Source organism: Lipotes vexillifer, unplaced genomic scaffold (genome assembly GCF_000442215.2).
Source record: "Lipotes vexillifer unplaced genomic scaffold, Lipotes_vexillifer_v1.1 scaffold1330, whole genome shotgun sequence".
Taxonomy (NCBI): domain Eukaryota; kingdom Metazoa; phylum Chordata; class Mammalia; order Artiodactyla; family Lipotidae; genus Lipotes; species Lipotes vexillifer.
In genome coordinates, this window is record NW_006787533.1 from 69,503 (window position 1) to 90,436 (window position 20,934).

Consider the following 20,934-nt stretch of genomic DNA (forward strand, 5'->3'; position numbering starts at 1 on the left):
TGAGATGGACAGCAGCTTTGGATCTCATTCCTTTGAGGCTTGACTGTGTTTCCCACCTGTCCTTGGTTTCATGAGATTCTGCTATATCCTTTGAAGAAACTCTAATTATTTGAACAAATTTCAATGGGTTTCTATTACTCACAACAAAATATTATTGACAACGGAGGCATAATACGTAATTAGTTTAAGTAAAAATTTTGCTTATTCATTTAATAATTCAAGTATGTTTATTAAGAATTAACCATATGCCAGGAACAGGGCTAACTTCTGAGGATATGCTGAGGAGCAAAACCCCCATGATACTGGCCCTTCTGGAGAGTGTATCTTACCAAGAGGGACAGCTAGCAAACAAATGAAAATTCAAGATAAGTCGAAAAGGAGATACATGTCATAAATGAAGATAACACTGTGGAAATAATGAGGTATTTAAAATTTGGGAAAATTGGAGTCAGCCTACTGGGTTCTTTGGGAAAGGGATTGCCTCATGTTTCTGGAAAGAAACATGCCAACAGAAGTATAGTATTTCCCCAGAGGTAACCCAGACCCTTTGTGTCTCATACATCTTTGACATAGGAGTTATGTATGTCATAGTGAAGAGTAATTCTGACCCATGAAATCAAGACCTAGGGCTTGGTCTTGGCCTCACAGCTGTGTTTTCCATAGCTTTAGAAAAATATTAGTCCTGCAGGAAATCAGGTGGCCTCTTGCTATTTACACTGGCTTCACAAAATTTATGGACACTATGCCCTTTCTTTTTTGGGGTACATATAACCTTTTAGTTACCTCTTTTTGGCTGAAAGGAAAATATGTTTTATCCACCCATTTCCATCAGCAAGCACTAATTGCACATTACTATGTTTAGAACATAGCATTAGACAAGGTATAGATATACAGGAAAAATCAAAGAATTCTTTGGTGAATTCACCTTTTGGTGAAGGTGATATATATATAATGATAGCTTATCTAAACCTCTCAAATTTGGAAGTGCACTAAAACAGACTAACAGAATGTACAGTGAGTCTCTGAGCACTGAAATGTAGATTAGCAGATTGATCAGAGTTAGATGGGTTACAAAATGTACTAGCTGCCACAAATATATTCTGCCATAAAAACCAATTAAAAAGGAAACACGAATGAAATACCAATTGCTCATAAGTCTCGATTTTAATCAGAATCACTGCTTTTATTCTTTTTTTTTTTTTTTTAACATCTTTATTGGGGTATAATTGCTTTACAATGGTGTGTTAGTTTCTGCTTTATAACAGAGTGAGTCAGTTATACATATATATATGTTCCCATATCTCTTCCCTCTTTGTCTCCCTCCCTCCCCAGAGGTTGTTGGGAAGGTTGTTAAAACCCAAATTTGCAACTGGAATGCTTGCTGAAAGCACCTGGTTACCTCAGCAGTCAATATAAATTACAGAGGCTTTCGTCCTTATCCCCTCCTGGGGCACGTGGAGCACAGCCCTAAGGGAACTCCTATTACTCTTTTTTCCAGTGCTCCAGGAGACGTGCACATCTGTTGTTGACACATGTGGAACCTCAGCTCTCCCACCACCTCTCACACTGTTGATGTGATCATGATATTTTCAAACCTAAGGAAGGACCTCCAGGCAGAAGGAAGACACACCTGACACAATTAAAACCAAAACAGTTGGCACACTGGGATACAGATGAGGAATTTACTGCCTTTCTCTGTACACTCCGAGCTGCTGGATGTTAGTGAAGGGTTAAGCTAAGGACAAAATTAAAGAATTGTATCTGTTTTCTTATTACATGAAGAGGTTGCATCACTTGGTTTTTCCTTAAAATCTCTGACCATAAAATTGTGACCCTTTCCTAATTTACCTGGGCTACTTCAAGTTTACTTTGGGGAACTCCTTTCCACAGACAGATTGACATTGCCTTTTAGGATCTTGCAATGCATGCTGGTTAAGAATCTTAGCCTGGGAACCACCCGGACCTGGGTCTGATACTTGACTCACCGCCTACTTACTAGCTGGGTGACCTCAGGCAAGTAGCTTCCCCTCGGCAAGCCCATCTCCTTATCTGTAAAGCAGGTAGGACACCCCACTGCCAGCCTGGGAGTATTCTTGTGAGGATTCAGAGAGACCTTGGTATCAAGTCTTCCTCTCGGTGACCGACGCATAGTTAAGTACTCAATAGTTTCTTTGTTTTTACCATTGTAATTGTTTTACAAAAGAGAGTCGAACAGATAAAATGCACAAGCTGACCTGTAACATAATTGAAAAACTTAAGGCAATGCACATGTATTTTGGCAGTTTAGAATGTGATAACTGGACAAACGTTTCTTCCTTGTTGAGTGCTCAGCAAAGTCTGCATACTGTGCTATTAGAAATGCCTGTTATAAGGGGAACAGACCTCCACCAGGTTCATAGTATCATTTGAATTTGAAGGCATTCCTTTCTCACAAAAGGAATTGCCATTTGAAAGGACAAGTCCCTATGAGGAGTAGAACAGACAGCAGAAGGTCTTGGCTTTTAGCTGCCTGAGCCATCTCAAATAATTCATCCAGTCTTCTTGACCTCTGCTTCAACCTCTCTGTCCAGGAAAGCAACAGGTATATTGCATGCAAGGAGGTTACTGATTCCTTCAAGTTTGATTTTGGGGTCAGATAGAACTAGCTTCAAATTCTAGCTGCACAGCATGCAAGCTGTGTGGCTAATGATTTTGAGCCCTAGTTTATGCCTCTGGGAGGAGATTAATGGGGTACCTTCCTGATAGGTTTGCTGGGAGGATTAAAAGAGAGCAAATTGCCCAAGCTTTGCAAATGGCAGCTAATAAAATAATGAAAACTTTTTGCTTTCAGAACTCTATCTTAAATTGAGGACTCCAAAGAGCTTCTGTGACTATTATTAATTTTTAATTAAAAGTAAGTTAAAATTTATTTTATTACTATGAGAAACAAAATGAGAAACTTTAAAAATATTTGTGTATTAATTTAAAAATCACAGCAAACTCTTAATATGCTAACATAAAAATACATTTTTAATAAAAAGTAACTTTTTTTAAAAAAAGGAACAAAAGAGAAGACTTCATTAGTTTTTTTTTTTCAAGTCCCTTTAATGTCTTAGTAGGAAGGAGTGGAATTCTCATATCTGCTTCCACTAAAATCTGTTGCAGTATCACACATTACTTAGCTTCTGGAAAACTCCACTTTACACCCTAGATGGAATGAAAGCAGAGAAAAGCAAATAATACCTTGGCATTATAAAAATAGTTTTGACCTCATGGACTCCCTGAAAGGGACTCAGGGACCCCCCACTCTTTGAAAACAACCGACTTGGGACAACTGTCTTTCAAACTCTCAAACTGTAGATGATCCAAAGGCTTATGTAGAAAAAGAATGTTACAATGCATAAGAGAAAGAGAAACATCAAGGCCAAGAATATAGAATATCTGAGTCCCACTGAAGAATTTACTTTTAGAAATAAGCTTGTACTCAAGTACGGGGCAGGAGAACAGCAGGAGCCCGAACATATTTACAGAATCAGGCAAGTATCAGGCAAATATATTCTCCAAACAGACTGGACAAACTTGTGATGCCAGTAATCCAGACATCACAGATCACTGCTTCTATGTCTCTTTCTCCGTTCTCCACCACTCCACACCAGCACTGCAGGAAAATACCCATTTGCTCTCTGGATTATCGAATGTTGTAGTTATACCCCACCAGGGCATGGTGACTCAAACCCAGAAAAACTCATGGGTTTTTCAAACACACAGACCTGGGTTCAAAGGCTCGAATTGCCACTTAAGAGCTATGTAGTCTTGGAAAAGTTACTTAAATTTACTGAATCTCATGTATATGATGGGGATTGTGATGGACTAAAAATGACCATATTCTCTGCAACTCCTCCCATCAAAAGTGTGGAATGCAATGGAATACTACTCAGCCATAAAAAAGAAACCTTACCATTTGCAATAACATGGATGAATCTAGAGGGCATTATACTAAATAAGTCAGACAAAGACAAATACCACATGTGATCTCACTTATATGCAGAATCTAAAAAACTAAACAAAATGAAAACAGACTCATAGATACAGAGAATAAATGGATGGCTGCCAGAGGGGAGGGTGGGTGAAATAGCTGAAGAGGATTAAGAGGTATAAACCTCCAGTTATAAAATAAATAAGCCTGAGGATGGAATGTATAGCACAATAATGGTCAATAATACTGTCATAACTTTGTATGTGGACAGATGGTTACTAGATTTCTCGTGTGATCATTTCATAATGTATGCAAGTCAAATCTCTATGTAGTACACATGAAACTAACATAATATTGTATGTCCACTATCTTTCAATAAGATTTTTTTTAATTAATTAAATTTATTTAACACACATAGAGCTAATTCAAGTAATCTCCTTCTTGAGTGAGCTTTGGAGTTTTTGATAGGTGTTAGCTCTTCTCTAAATGTTTGATAGAATTCGCCTGTGAAGCCATCTGGTCCTGGGCTTTTGTTTGTTGGAAGATTTTTAATCACAGTTTCAATTTCAGTGTTTGTGATTGGTCTGTTCATATTTTCTATTTCTTCCTGATTCAGTCTTGGCAGTTTGTGCATTTCTAAGAATTTGTCCATTTCTTCCAGATTGTCCATTTTATTGGCATAGAGTTGCTTGTAGTAATCCCTCATGATTTTTTGTATTTCTGCAGTGTCAGTTGTTACTTCTCCTTTTTCATTTCTGATTCTATTGATTTGAGTCTTCTCCCTTATTTTCTTGATGAGTCTGGCTAATGGTTTATCAATTTTGTTAATCTTCTCAAAGAACCAGCTTTTAGTTTTATTGATCTTTGCTATTGTTTCCTTCATTTCTTTTTCATTTATTTCTGATCTGATTTTTATGATTTCTTTCCTTCTGCTAACTCTGGGGTTTTTTTGTTCTTCTTTCTCTAATTGCTTGAGGTGCAAGGTTAGGTTGTTTATTCGAGATGTTTCCTGCTTCTTAAGGTGGGCTTGTATTGCTATAATGCTTTTATTCTTGATTTATTGCCTACTCTGTTTTCATTTGGGCTCTGAAAATGTGGGCATTGTTCATTTATGTGACAGATTCAGAAAAGGCAAATGGAAACATCATGAGAGAATAAAAAAGAAGCTTGAACAGGAGGCTGGCATTTTGGAAATAAAATGTTTATCACAGAAGACTCAATACATCTTTTCAGCTCTCCACCTGCATGACTAATTTAAATGTGTTAGGGTTAGGGAACATTTATACTCTTGCTTTACTTTCCCTTTCAAAAATGTAAGCAACATGTAAGGTTGGTAACCTTTTCTGCTGCTTCAGGACAGTGTCCTGGATGGGCCAGAGGTGAAAGGCACTCATTAAACACCATAGAACTCTATAGCCCACTCATTCATTCAATATTATAGTCTCTCTGCCATAGTAAGGTACTCTGTTAGGTATCACACAGGATACAAAATGTGTAAGACTGCCTCAGTTCTCAAGAAGTTTTATAATTAAGTGAGGAGAGAAATAGGGATGTAAGTAGCCCCACTTTGCTGGCAGAGCAATCTTAAAAACCTCTCAGTGCTTGTCATTATTCACAGGATAAAGACTAAAATCCTTCCCAAGGCCTCAGAAGCTCAACCTGGTCTGCTCTCTACCTGCTTGTGCAGCCTCATCAGGCACCACGGTCCTCCGTGCTCCAGCCATCATCCTTGGTTCAAAGTCTTACTCATAGGCTCTCTCAGCACAGAGTGCTTCTCCTTCACTGTGCTTATCATTGTTGCAATTTTATATCAACTTCGGATGTTTATTTGATTAATTTCTGTCTCTGGACTAGACTGTGTGCATCTTACAAGGGTAGGGCCATATCTCTTTGGCCATTATTATACCCAAAACAATACGGACTCAGCATGATCCAGAATCTCTTTAAAATTTGCTGAATAGACGCATGGATGGATGGATCAATGAATGAATGAATAATTGAATGAAAGATGTGAAAAGCACAAGTAAACCATCATTGTAGTTTACAGGAAGAAAGAATAGAAAATGTCATTAATTATCCACCTGCAGTATGCCCTGTGGTAAATGCTAGGGAGATCAGAAAAGAAGGAGGTGGCACTTGAGTTGGATCTTGAAGGATGTTTGGGTTCAGCCACATGTAGATTACAGGTGAAGATACAGCTGGAGCAAAGGTATGGAAGTAAGAAATCTCAGTGTGTGTATGGTGAACAATGAACAGTAGGTTGGCGTATTTTTACAATTTTCAACATATATGGTTTTCTTCTAAAGCTAAGGGAGTTTTTATATGAAGGAGAACTTACCTAAATAAAAATAGGTTTTCTTTGTATGTAGTGTCATTTATGCTTGAGATACATGTGTGTACATACATGTATCTCAAACATAAATGCATGTCTATGTACATACATACACAAACATATATATACATATATATCTCAAACATATATGTATATCAAACATAAATGTATACATGTATCTCAAACATAAATGCATGTCTATGTACATGCATACACATACAAACATATATACACATACATATTTTTCTTTTTATGTCATCATTTAGCAGTTCATGTAGTTTCCCCACCTGATTTCCCCTCAGAATTTGTGTAGTTTGAATACCGGGAGATGCAATAGAGTCTAGATGAAAAAGCCCTGACTTTGAAATTCCATGTTTATAAATTAAAGTCTAGCTGTTCTAGATGTGAACTGTGGACAATCCCGTCTTTCTGAACCTCAACATTTTCATCTGTAAAATGTGATGAAGAGTATCTCCTGCACAAGATTTGCAAGAATCGAAAAGTACTTTGTCAATGATGTATACCTAGCTTATACGCTCATACATATGCTTTGAAGAAAATATACTAAAAGGTCATATTCCAGAAGGCAAATTAGCACACTTATGATACACATGAGATACATATATTTTTTCTTTAGGATCTCTTTAGGAGCTCTTGTATTAGCCAAAATTTCTTCCATATACCCAGATTGCTTTCAAAATTTAAAAAATCATAATTAAATAAATCCCCTTTGTGAGTGCTAAAGCATTACAGATTGATATACAACTCAAATGTGCATTTTTTGTTATTGTTTATGTTCTCTAGCTTGATTTGTATTTTATTGCCATCCTCCCACCCCACCAAACCTGGTTCACAAACTCTTTAGTATCAACAGAAATATCCTCTGCTCCTGCTTAATTATTTTTTATTTCTCCAAGAATATCTGGCCTCATATTGTGCCAACAGCAGGTGCACAATGAATGCTCATCAAAATGAATAGGGATTATATAAAAATCTCTTGGCAGATCCACTTGTGAGAAGCAGCTGCAGGGGCAGCCAGCAGCATGCAGTAGAGCATCCTGGCCATCACGCCTGTTCAGGGGCAGATGGGTAACTCAGGGCTTCCCTGGCAGAAGCACGGCAGCCCTGGTTACTGTCATCTTCTGCCAGTTCAGCTGTTCAGTTTTCAGGAAAGTGCAGCTGAATGCTTAGAAAATGTGATAGTTTCTTGAAGAAGTTTCCTTTAGTCTGATTTGACTCTATTATTTATCAGTGAACAGTTGGGCCATTTATTGCTTATTTCTTAAGCTATAACGGTATCAGTCTCCTATTACTGCTGTAACAAATCACTAAAATCTTCCTGGCAAAAATATAACACAAATTTATTGTCTTAACAGTTCTCTAGGTCAGAAGTCTAAAATGAATTGGCAGGGCTGTGTTCTTTCTGGAGGCTCTAGGGAATCATCCATTTCCTTGTCCTTTCCAGCTTCCAGAGGCTGCCTGGACTCACTACCCTGCATCATTCTGACCTCTGCTTCTGTCATCACATCTCCATCTCTCCCTCTGACTACGTTCAGCCCACTTGGCTAATCCAGGATAATCTCCCCATTATAAGATACTTAACTTACTCACAGAGGCAAAATCCCTTTTGCCAGGTGAGGTAGCATATTCACAGGTTCCAGGGATTAGAAATCGGGCATCTTTGGGGGGGCATTATTCTTCCTACCACAGCAACCTACTAATCACCAGTGCCCCTTTGAGTTCATATTTATTTGTAGAAATAAGCCTGGGAAAAGAGTTGAGCCCATGTTTGCTCATGGACATGAAGACAAAGCACTTGTATTTTTTTTTTTTTTCTCCCTTGTCTTTTTTGTACCCATCTTCTAATTTTGCTCGAAATCACACAGATGTGTAGCCTGGTTTATGCAACTGCAGTGGGCTGAAGTTTGCATTTCCAGAGAGAAGATTGTTAGGACATCATTTTCCCTATCATTGGTATATTATCATGTGATCATTCGCTCACCTCTTTCTGCTTCTTGCCCCGGAGAGCCACGTTGCTGATGCTGCTGCTCTCTCGGAGGGAGTCCACGGAGTCTCCGTAGAGCAGCTTAATGGCCCTGACAAGCCGGGCACAGGAGCGGCTGTGGTGCAGGTAGCAGTGAGGGTGGCAGTAGTCAACGTGGGTGCAGATGAAGCTTTGCTGATTGCACAGCAAGATCATGACCTGGAACACAGACATCACTGAAGCTCAACCAGGCAACCAAGGTACAGACCAACTGTGAACAACGATGTGGGGTGGAAGATGAAAAGTCAGAATGTCAACTTTCCTTAATGGGTCTTAAAATCACAATAATTCCACAGAGAATAATAATTCCCACAAGAGAACAAAGAGTTACAAGCCTTTATGTACGTGGCTTCTTTTCCTCCCTGGATTCACACTTGATAGAAAGTTCTTTTTGAAATAATACAAGGTTAAGTGCTCTTCAAAAATTGAAACAATTATCGGGGAGTGTCTGATTCCCAAATATTTTCAAATGAAGATTCTGAAATTAAAATGTATTATTTTTTCAGCTCTTATGTTGTAGAAGGAGCCAGGAGAAGAGCAGAAACTAATGAGAAGCTCCATCCCAAAGGATTTGGCTGGCCTCTGACAGCTGTGGGATGTCTTTAACTGCAGCCCACCTACATGGAACATGAAAACATTTCTGCATCTTCCACCCTGGCCTCTAACCTTCAACTGGGCCTTGAAACCCAGTGTAGCACTCCATTTCCCTCTCTACAAACTAATTTGTTTTCAGCTTTTGGGCTATTCTAGCTCTTCACTTGTGGCTTGATCTGGCTCAAATCTTCATATCTTCTAGACTTCCCAAGTAGTATTCCAGAAAAGAACTCAGTTGATTTAAATGATATGGTTATTTTAAGAAAAGAAATGAAGGGCCTTGAGATGATAACTTCTTAAGTTGCCTTCCTAAAAAGGCAGTAGCATTCCTAGAGCTGCAAGTTTAGTCAAATCTGCACAGAGTAATCTTCTGAATGATTCTATCCTTCATGAAACTAGTTCCCACCCCAACAACTAAACTGTGCGAGACCATGTGCCACACTGAATGGAGAACATAAAGTAAGTCTACACAGATAAGACCAATTGAACCTCCAGGCAGGGCTGCCATGCATTTCCTTAGGAATGAGAGGCCCTGCTTAATCTGAGACAAATGTAAATAACAGTAACAACGCACCCCTCTCAAACTCGGCTAACAGTACCTCATACTCTTCAAAGTTTTCAAAAAAAAAAATAGGTGCTGTCTGAACAGAATATACAAATCTCTCTCAAGATTCATTGAAGATCCCTGATATTCCTGTTTATACTAATATGAGTCAGGGCACAAAGAAGAACTGTAAACCTTCCCTTGTTATTCTTGAATCTGGCCAAAAAATGGTTCTTTGACTAATAAAACTGACAAACTTCTAGCCAGACTGATCAAAAAAAGAGAAAGAAAAGATAAAACCTACCAATATCAGAAATGATAAAGGCACATTACTGTAGATCTCACGAAATTTAAGATGATCTTAAGAAAATGTTATAGAGCATCTCCCCACAACTAGGGCACCTGCAGCCCGCTGGTGGGGGACCCTGACGCCCAAGGAGACAGGAGGAACCCCCAAGTGAACCGGTAGGATGTGGGGGGACAGAGGGGGGGAGGAGAAGTGGAGGCCAGACAGGATTGGTGCCACTGAGGCCGGGGAGATCAGGAGAGGCAGGCGGGAGGGACCCTCCAGGAGGAGGGGAGAGGAGTGGAAGGTGACGGCTCCACCCACTTGGGCCTGGGGAACCTGCTGAGCTCCCAGGTCAGTCCTCTGCCCTTCAAGGCCCCCTCCAGGCCACGTGGGTGCTTGGGGGCATAGGAGGGAGGCTGGGGAGATCAGGAGAGGCAGGCGGGAGGGGCCCTCCAGGAGGAGGGGAGAGGAGTGGAGGGCGTTCACCCCACGCACTCAAGCCCAGGTGAGGTCCCCCACCCTCTGAGACTGGGGTGGGGGCATGCCCAGCCCCTTCTCTTCCTTGAGCCTAAGCACCACCCCCCACAGCCATAGCCCCTTCCCCCAACCCAAACCTCACCCTTACTTAGGCCCTGCCCTCCACAGCCAAGGCCTTTCCCCCTTTTTTTCTTTTCTGTTTTGTTTTTCTCTTTTCCCTCCTCCTCTTTCTTACTACTGGGGTACTGTTGTACCTTCTGGTTGTTGACTCATCTATATTTTTATTTTTATATTCTTTCTAACATATCTGTTAGTTTCCTAGTCTAATTTTATTTTTTACTTTGTAATTGTTCTTTTTTTTTTTTGTCATCCCACATGGTTTGGGGGATCTTGGTTCAGAAGCCGGGGGTTGGGCCAAAGCTCCTGCTGTGGGAGCTCTGAGTCTGAACTACTGGACTAACAGAGAACCTCATACCCCAGGGAATATTCATGAGAGAGAGGTCTCACGGAGGCCCTCATCTCAGCACCAAGACCCAGCTCTACCCAACAGCCTACAAACTCCAGTGCTGGAAGCCTCAGGCCAAACAACCAGTAAGACAGGAACACAATCTCACTCATTAAAAAAAAAAAGAAAAGAAACGGCAAAAAAATATGTCACAGATGAAGGAGCAATGTAAAAACCTGCAAGACCAAGTAAATGAAGAGGAAATAGGCAATCTACCTGAAAAAGAATTCAGAGTAATGAGTGTAAAGATGATCCAGACTCTCGGAAAAAGAAGGGAAGCACACATTGAGAAAATACAAGTGTTTAACAAAGATCTAGAAGAACTAAAGAACAAACGGAGATGGACAGCACAATAACTGAAATGAAAAATACACTAGAAGGAATCAATAACAGAATAAGTGAGGCAGAAGAACGAATAAGTGAGCTGGAAGACAAAAGGGTGGAAATAACCACCAAGGAGCACAATAAAGAAAAAAGTATGAAAAGAATTGAAGACAACCTCAGAGACCTCTGGGATAACACTAAACACACCAACATTCGCATTACAGGAGTCCCTGAAGAAGAATAGAAAAAGAAAGCATCTGAGAAAATATTTGAAGAGATTAGAGTTGAAAACTTCCCTAACATGGGAAAGGAAATAGTCACCCAAGTCCAGGAAGCACATGGAGTCCTGTACAGGATAAACCCTAGGAAAAACACATGAAGACACATAGTAATCAAACTAACAAAAATTAAATTCAAATGAAACATATTAAAAGCAGCAAGGAAAAAACAAATATAACATATAAAGGAAACCCCATAAGGCTATCAACTGATTTTTCAGCAGAAACTCTGCAGGCCAGAAGGGAGTGGCAGGATATACTTAAAGTGATGAAAGAAAAATAACTACAACCAAGATTACTCTACCCAGCAAGGATCTCATTCAGATTTTATGGAGAAATCAAAAGCTTTTCAGACAAGCAAAACCTAAGAGAATTCAGCACCACCAAACCAGCTTTACAACAAATGCTAAAGAAACTTCTCTAGGTGGGAAACACAAGAGATGAAAAAGACCCACAAAAACAAACCCAAAATAATTAGGAAAATGGTAAAAGGAACATACATGTTGATAATAGCCTTGAATGTAAATGGATTAAAGGCCCAAACCAAAAGACACAGACTGGCTGAATGGATAAAAAACAAGATACAGATATATGCTGTCTACAAGAGATTCACTTCAGACCTAGGGACATATACAAACTGAAAGTGAAGGGATGGAAAAAGATATTCCATGCAAATGGAAGTGAAAAGAAAGCTGGAGGAGCAATACTCGTATCAGATAAAGTAGACTTTAAAATAAAGACTACTACAAGAGACAAAGAAGGACACTACGTAAGGATCAAAGGATCAATCCAAGAAGAAGATATAACAATTATAAATGTTTATGCACCCAGCATAGGAGCACCTCAATACATAAGGCAAATGCTAACAACCATGAAAGGAGAAACTGACAGTAACACAATAATAGTGGGGATTTTAACACGCCACTTACATGAATGGACAGATCATCCAAACAGAAAATAAATAAGGAAACACAATCTTTAAATGACACAATAGACCAGATAGATTTAATCGATATTTACAGAACATTCCACCCAAAAGAGGAAGAATACAATTTCTGCTCAAGTGCACATGCAACATTCTCCCAGATAGATCACATCTTGGGTCACAAATCAAGCCTTGGAAAATTTAAGAAAATTAAAATCATGTCAAGCATCTTTTTGGACCACAACGCTATGATATTGGAAATCAATTACAGGAAAAAAACTGTACAAAACACAAATACAGGAGGCTAAACAGTGAACTACTAAATAACCAAGAGATCAGTGAAGAAATCAAAGAAGAAATTAAAAAACACATAGAAACAAATGACAATGAAAACACGATGATCCAAAATCTATGGGATGAAGCAAAGGCTGCTCTAATAGGGAAGTTTATAGCAATTCAATCTCACCTCAAGAAACAAGAAAAGTCTCAAATAAAAAATCTAATCCTACACTTAAAACAACTAGAGAAAGAACAAAAAAACCCAAAGTCAGTAGAAGGAAAGAAAGCATAAATATCAGAGCAGAAATAAGTGAAACAGAAACAAAGAAAACAATAGCAAAGGTCAATAAAACTAAAAGCTGGTTCTTTGAGAAGATAAACAAAATTGATAAACTCTTGGCCAGACTCATCGAGAAAAAAAGGGAGAGGATGCAAATCAATAAAATTAGAAACTAAAAAGGAGAAATCACAACTGACACCACAGAAATACAAAGGATTATAAGAGACTACTACAAATAACTATATGAAAATAAAATGGACAACCACAAAGAAATGGACAAATTCTTAGAAAGGTACAATTTTCCCAGACTGAACCAGGAAGAATTAGAAAATATAAACACACCTATCACAGTAATGAAATTGAAACTGCAATTAAAAATCTTCCAACAAACAAACGTCCAGGACCAGATGGCTTCACAGGCGAATTCTATCAAACATTAAGAGAAGAGCTAACACCTATCCTTCTCAAACTCTTCCAAAAAATTGCAGAGGGAGAAACACTCCCAAAACTTCATTCTACGAAGGCACCATCACCCTGATACAAAAACCAGAAAAAGATATCACAGAAAAAGGAAATTATAGACCAATATCACTGATGAACATAGATGCAAAAATCCTGAACAAAATACTAGCTAACAGAATCCAGCAACACATTAAAAGGATCATACACCACAATCTAATGCGATTTATCCCAGGGATACAAGGATTCTTCAAATATGCAAATCAATCAATGTGATACACCACATTAACTAATTAAGGAATTAAAACCATATGATCATCTCAACAGATGCAGAAAAAGCTTTTGACAAAATTCAACACTTATTTATGATAAAAACTCTCCAGAAAATGGGCATAGAGGGAACCTACCTCAACATAATAAAGGCCATATATGACAAACCCACAGCAAGCAGCATAATCAATTGTGAAAAACTGAAAGCATTTCCACTAAGGTCAGGAACAAGACAAGGATGTCCACTCTCGCCACTCTTATTCAACATAGTTTTGAAAGTCCTAGCCACGGCAATTAGAGAAGAAAAAGAAATAAAGGAATACAAATTGAAAAAGAAGAAGTAAAACTGTCACTGTTTGCAGATGACATGATACTATACATAGAAAATCCTAAAGATGCCACCAGAAAACTACTAGAGCTAATCAATGAATTTGGTAAGGTTGCAGGATACAAAATTAATGCACAGAAATATCTGGCATTCCTATACACCACCAACAAAAAATCAGAAAGAGAAATTAAGGAAACAATCCCATTCACCATCGTTAACAAAAAGAATAAAATACCTAGGAATGAACCTGCCTAAGGAGGCGAAAGACTTGTACTCAGAAAACTGTAAGACACTGATGAAAGAAATCAAAGATGACATAAACAGATGGAGAAACATACCATGTTCTTGTATTGGAAGAACCAGTATTGTGAAAATGACTATACTACCCAAAGCAATCTACAGATTCAAGGCAATCCCTGTCAAACTACCAATGGCATTCTTCACAAAATTAGAACAAAAAATTTTACAATTCGTATGGAAACACAAAAGACCCCGAATAGCCAAAGCAACCTTGAGAAAGAAAAATGGAGTTGGAAGAATCAGGCTCCCCGACTTCAACTTATACCACAAAGCTACAGTAATCAAGACAGTATGGTACTGGCACAAAAACAGAAATATAGATCAATGGTACAGGACAGAATGCCCAGAGATATACCCACACACATATGGTCATCTAATTTACGACAAGGGAGGCAAGAACATACTGTGGAGAAAGGACAGCCTCTTCAATAAGTGGTGCTGGGAAAACTGGACAGATACATGTAAAAGAATGAAATTAGAACACTAACACCAAACACAAAAATAAACTCAAAATGGATTAAAGATCTAAATGTAAGACCAGACACTATAAAACTCTTAGAGGAAAAACATTCTTTGACATAAATCACAGCAAGATCTTTTTTGACCCACCTCCTAGAGTAACGGAAGTAAAAACAAAAATAAAGAAATGGGACTCAATTAAACATAAAAGATTTTGCACAGCAAAGGAAACCCATAAATATGACAAAAAGCCAACCCTCAGAATTGGAGAAAATATTTGCAAATGAAAGAACAAAGGATTAATCTCCAAAATATACAAACAGCTCATGGAGCTCAATATCAAAAAAGCAAACAATCCAACTAAAAAATGGGCAGAAGAACTAAAGAGACATTTCACCAAGGAAGATATACAGATGGGCTAGAAGTACATGAAAAGATGCTCAACATCACTAATCATTAGAGAAATGCAAATCAAAACTACAATGAGGTATCACCTCACAGTGGTCAGAATGGCTATTATAAAAAAATCTAGAAACAATAAACACCGGAAAGGATGTGGTGAAAAGGGAACCCTCCTGCACTGTTGGTAGGAATGTAAATTGATACAACCACTATGGAAAACGGTATGGAGGTTCCTTAAAAAACTAAAAATAGAACTACCATATGACCCAGCAATCCCACTACTGGGCATATACCCTGAGAAAACCATAATTCAAAAATAGACATCTATCCCAATGTTCACTGCAGCACTATTTACAGTAGCCAAGACATGGAAGCAACCTAAGTTGAGCGGTCCGGGAAGATCCCACATGCCGCGGAGCGGCTGGGTCCGTAAGCCATGGCCGCTGAGCCTGTGCGTCCGGAGCCTGTGCTCCGCAACGGGAGAGGCCACAACAGTGAGAGGCCGTGTACCGCAAAAAAAAAAAAAAAAAAAAAAAGATTCAGGCACCTCAGTGTTCACAGCAGCACTATTTACAATAGCTAAGACATGGGAACAACCTAAATGTCCACTGACAGATGAATGGATAAAGATGTGGTGTATATATATATATATATATATATACACACACACACACACACACACATACATACATACATATATATATACACAATGGAATATTGCTTAGCCATAAAAAGAATGAAATAATGCCACTTGCAGCAACATAGATGGGCCTCAAGATTTTCATACTAAGTGAAGTAAGCCAGACAGAGAAAGACAAATACCATACGATATCACTTATATGTGGAATCTAAAACATGACACAAATGAACTTATCTACGAAACAGAAACAGACTCACAGACATAGAGAACAGACTTGTCATTGCCAAAGAATAGGGGATGTGGGGGAGGGATGGACTGGGAGTTTGGGATTAACAGATGCAAACTATTATAAATAGAATAGATAAACAACAAGGTTCTACTGTATAGCACAGGGAACTATAGTCAATATCCTGTGACAAACCATGATGAAAAAGAATATGAAAAAGAAAATATATGTATATATGTATGACTGAATCACTGCTGCAGAGTAGAAATTAACACAACACTGTAAATCAGCTATACTTCAATAAATTAAAAAAAGAATATTATAAACATCTTTTTGTTAATAAATGTGAATATTTGGATTAAATTAACAAATTCCTAGGAAAAAAAATCAATTTGCCCAATCTGCTCCCTGGAGAAATCTTAATTATATTACATAAATTAAATGTGTAATTAATAACCTTCCTACAAAGACATTTTTAGATCTAGAAGTTTCTACCAGTGATCCCTTCTAAATATTTAAAGAATAAATAACTCTGGTCTTACACAAACACTTCCAGAGGGTTAACGGTACACAAAACTAAAAAGCATTATTGAATAAAATTGAAGAGATCCTAAATGAATGATGGAACACAAATTAATGGAGGATAGACCATTTTATACATTAGAAGACTTATTAAAGATTTTAATTCCTCAGTTTTAATGATCTTTGTATTCAAAGTAAGGCTGCTGTGGAAGCTTTCTTATGGAAGTTAACAAGGTGATTCTAATAGAAATGAATACAGCCAAGAATAGAACAGGCCACCCTGCAGAAGAACAAAGCTGGAGGATTTACACTTATGTGAAAAAAAGAAATCAGACACAATAGAGTACCCAGCATATGTCACCAATTATACACATTTCAAAAACAGACAAAATAGTTTTTGGTTTTAGAAGTTAGAATGGCAGTGACCAATAGGGGAGAGTAGTGGCTGGTCGAGGGCCCGGATAGGGCTTCTAAGGTACTGCTAATGTTCTTCTTGAACTGGTGGTGGTTACACAGATGTGCCCATTTTGTGAAAATTTACTGAGCAGTACACATAGATTTTGTATGCTTTTTAATACGTAGGTTGGACTTCACTAAAAAGTTTACTTTAAAAATAGCTGCCTCAGAGATTCTCAAAATCAGCGAGTTCTGGGGATCAACCAGTTCCAAGGGCATAGCACTGTAAACACTGAGCGTGAGGTACCAGCCAGCCCTTTATCTGACCCTACCAGGAAGTCAGATTAAAATCAGAGGAGATGGAGATATTCCATATCTAAGATCAATAATAGTGCTGGCCTCTTCAATAAGTGGTGCTGGGAAAACTGCACAGCTACATGTAAAAGAATGAAATTAGAACACTCCCTAACACTATACACAAAAATAAACTCAAAATGGATTAAAGACCTAAATGTAAGGCCAGACACTATAAAACTCTTAGAGGAAAACATAGGCAGAATGCTCTATGACATAAATCACAGCAAGATCCTTTTGGACCCACCTCCTAGAGAAAGGGAAATAAAAACAAAAATAAACAAATGGGACCTAATGAAACTTCAAAGCTTTTGCACAGCAAAGGACCCCATTAACAAGATGAAAAGACAATGGGAGAATGGGAGAAAATATTTGCTAATGAAGCAACTGACAAAGGATTAATCTCCAAAACTTACAGGCAGCTCATGCAGCTCAATATCAAAAAACCAAACAACCCAATCCAAAAATGGGCAGAAGACCTAAATGGACATTTCTCCAAAGAAAATATACAGATTGCCAACAAACATATGAAAGGATGCTCAACATCGCTAATCATAAGAGAAATGCAAATCAAAACTACAATGAGGTAGCACCTCACACCAGTCAGAATGGCCACCATCAAAAAATCTAGAAACAATAAATGCTGGAGAGGGTGTGGAGAACAGGGAACCCTCTTGCACTGTTGGTGGGAATGTAAATTGATACAACCAATATAGAGAACAATATGGAGGTTCCTTAAAAAACTAAAAATAGAACTACCACAGGACCCAGCAATGCCACTACGGGGCATATATCCTGAGAAAACCATAATTCCAAAAGAGTCATGTACGACAGTGTTCACTGCAGCTCTATTTACAATAACCAGGACATGGAAGCAACCTAAGGGTCCATCAACAGATGAATGGATAAAGAAGATGTGGCACATATATACAATGGAATATTACTCAGCCATAAAAAGAAACGAAATTGAGTTATTTGTAGTCAGGCTGATGGACCCAGAGTCTGTCATAGAGAGTGAAGTAAGTCAGAAAGAGAAAAACAAATATCATATGTTAACACATATATATGGAATCTAAAAAACAAAAACAAAAGTTCTGAAGAACCTAAGGGCAGGATAGGAATAAATACACAGACGTAGAGAATGGATTTGAGGTCACGGGGTGGGGGGAAGTGTAAACTGGTGTGAAGTGAGAGAGTGGCATGGACATATATACACTACCAAATGTAAAATAGATAGCTAGTGTGAAGCAGCCGCATAGCACAGGGAGATCAGCTCAGTGCTTTGTGACCACCTAGAGGGGTGGGATAGGGAAGGTGGGAGGGAGATGCAAGAGTGGGGAGATATGGGGATATATGCATATGTATAGCTGATTCGCTTTGTTATAAAGCAGAAACTAACACACAATTGTAAAGCAATTATACTCCAATAAAGGTGTTAAAAAAAATAATAATAGTGCTGGCAGTACCCTGCCAACTGTGGATCTCACATCATGCTTCCCGACCTTTCTTTTCCTTTCTTTACACCCAAGTCAAACCTTGAACTGTAATCTGTGCCTGGGATTCCCTCCTGCCTGTGCCCTCTGGAGAACCCTTTGAGGTGTGACCTTCATCATCTTAGAATCTCTGTGTCCTAGTTTACAATTTGATCTAATACAGACTCAGGACTGACACCATGACCTTGCTCTCAGCATTTGTGGTGACCTGTATAAAACTGATCATGATGCCTTGCCTTGTGTCACTCAGTCTCTCTTGACCACCAAACTGGCCTGATCCCTCAGGGTTTTTTTCCCTGACTTATATTGACTCACACGCCAACTATAACAAAGCACCCTTGGTCTTAGATAAGCTTCAAATGAATATAATCCAGCAGAAGACCAATCTTAGTGAGTACCCAGAGGTTCAGCTGAAATAAAAGCCTATAATTTTTCTAATAGGCTGAAATGATGGATGTTTTTAGTATAGTCTTTCATCCTACCTCCACAGATCTTCCCCAATGCCAAAAGAAATTGATCTCAGCGCTCTTTCTGAGATTCCTACTTACATGAAGCCATGACATGTTCCTGTGGTAATTTTCCTCTGTGCTGGCTGTACTCATTCCCTCTGGCTCAATGCTGGGCTCACTTGCACTCCAAGGACTCCCTTCTTCAAAAGAAAAATACCAAGAAAGGTTATATTGTTCTGTCTCCCTGGAGAGCATGTTGCTATGGTATAGTGGTCCATGCTTTTGAATCCTAGGGCAGACTACCATGGCCAATGGGTTACAGGGCATAGCATCGGCTTTAGTGGAGTAATATGAATAGGAGCTATTCCCTTCACCACCAGCTGAACTGGCAAATTACAAAGACATTTATGATCTCTGTTACGGTGGCTTCCATTTTGAGATATGGGAGCAGAGAAAAAGAACAGAGTCAAGTCCTTGAATTGCTGAGATGAGCAAGTTATTGGTTGAGTGTGCCCAAATCCATTCCAGACTGCCCAGACCTCACAGGTGTAGTTAAGTAGGGACACCAACCAACCTGCAGTGGCCACAAAGGGTGCTGCTACCTCCACTGCTGCTGTGACTACGGCTAGTGCTACTACTCTTAACATCACCTGGCTTTGCTATCAGAGCTATTTCAAAGATGGGTGGTGCCTTGGAAAGACTAAGGGAATCTGGACGTAACTGTGCCCAGCTGTGGACAACCCTTTGTCCAAACTCGTCTCTGTAGGAAACTGTGAAGGAGACATGTCACAGGAATTCTCTACTTAGTGTACTAGATAACAAAGCTCTGTCCTCAAATCTACAAGCTTTTCTGGGTATTTTCTATGACAAAACTATGCTTCTAGCTTGGATAGTTTGACTTAACTGGCTAGGCTACATTGATCCATTTAAATAATTAATTCAAGTAATATTTTCCCCAAAACTAACTGATGGTACTCTTACAGCTCAGACCTATAACAAAAGATGTCATAAGGTTTTTTCTATTGTCTCCTTAAAAAAATAAGCTGAATCTTAACTAACGCATAAATTAGCTATTTTCAAAGGCAAGGGTGGGTAGGTGTAGAAACATTTTCTATTTTAAACTCTCCTTGATTAAATACACTCAGCTTCTGTTTCAGCAGGCTAGATTGATAATTTATCCACATTTCCTGACTGACTTCTGAAACAACTTACTTAGAAAGAAGAGTTTTACACTTTGGTTTTCATACAGGGACTAAAAGGCAAAGAATATGCACTTCAGTTTTTAACCTAACATTTAAATTCTAGGCCGCTGGTGAGTCCTACCGGCAAGCCTGCTTAATCTTTTTCTTGTCTACTAAGATGATGATGAGAGCCCATAGGACTAACACATTTTGGGATTCAGAGTCTTTTTGGGTCCTATAGTGACAATCTACACCTCTGATTGTATATAAAGCTTATTCTCAGGAGTTTAACATACTTTACTATCATCCCTAATTTATCTTTAGAGCATCCTTTCACAGTAGGCAAGGAGTACACAGAATTATTCTCACTGGGTAGCTGGGGAAAACAAATCCCTGAGAAGTTAAGTGACTTGCTGAAGGTCACTAATTGTTAGATGTAGACAACCTTTCCTTTCTGAAATTTTGGTTGTTTTTACTTGGGAAATAGAGACTTTAGTTTATAGAAGACTTTAAGCCAGCTATTCCCAAGGGAATATCTACATTTTCTTTAAAGGTCTTGACCAGGAGAATAAAGGCACAAAGACCTAGATTTCAAAAAACTGTCCTTGTCATTAAAATGCTTTCTTTCC

At 38.6% G+C, this 20,934-nt stretch overlaps 1 protein-coding gene across 1 annotated transcript in view; it reads right to left on the reverse strand.

Moving 5' to 3' along the window:
* The window catches only part of LOC103072412 (protein unc-80 homolog), a gene marked incomplete at its 3' end in the record, with an annotated part of 220,293 nt that overhangs the window by 67,851 nt on the left and 131,508 nt on the right, over positions 1 to 20,934 (reverse strand). Inside the window, exons 28-29 of the mRNA XM_007460228.1 lie at positions 19,224 to 19,324; positions 8,290 to 8,490 (exon numbers count right to left, since the gene is read on the reverse strand). Of these exons, the coding sequence (XP_007460290.1) occupies positions 8,290 to 8,490; positions 19,224 to 19,324 (302 nt within the window). The remainder of the gene's footprint in view (positions 1 to 8,289; positions 8,491 to 19,223; positions 19,325 to 20,934) is intronic.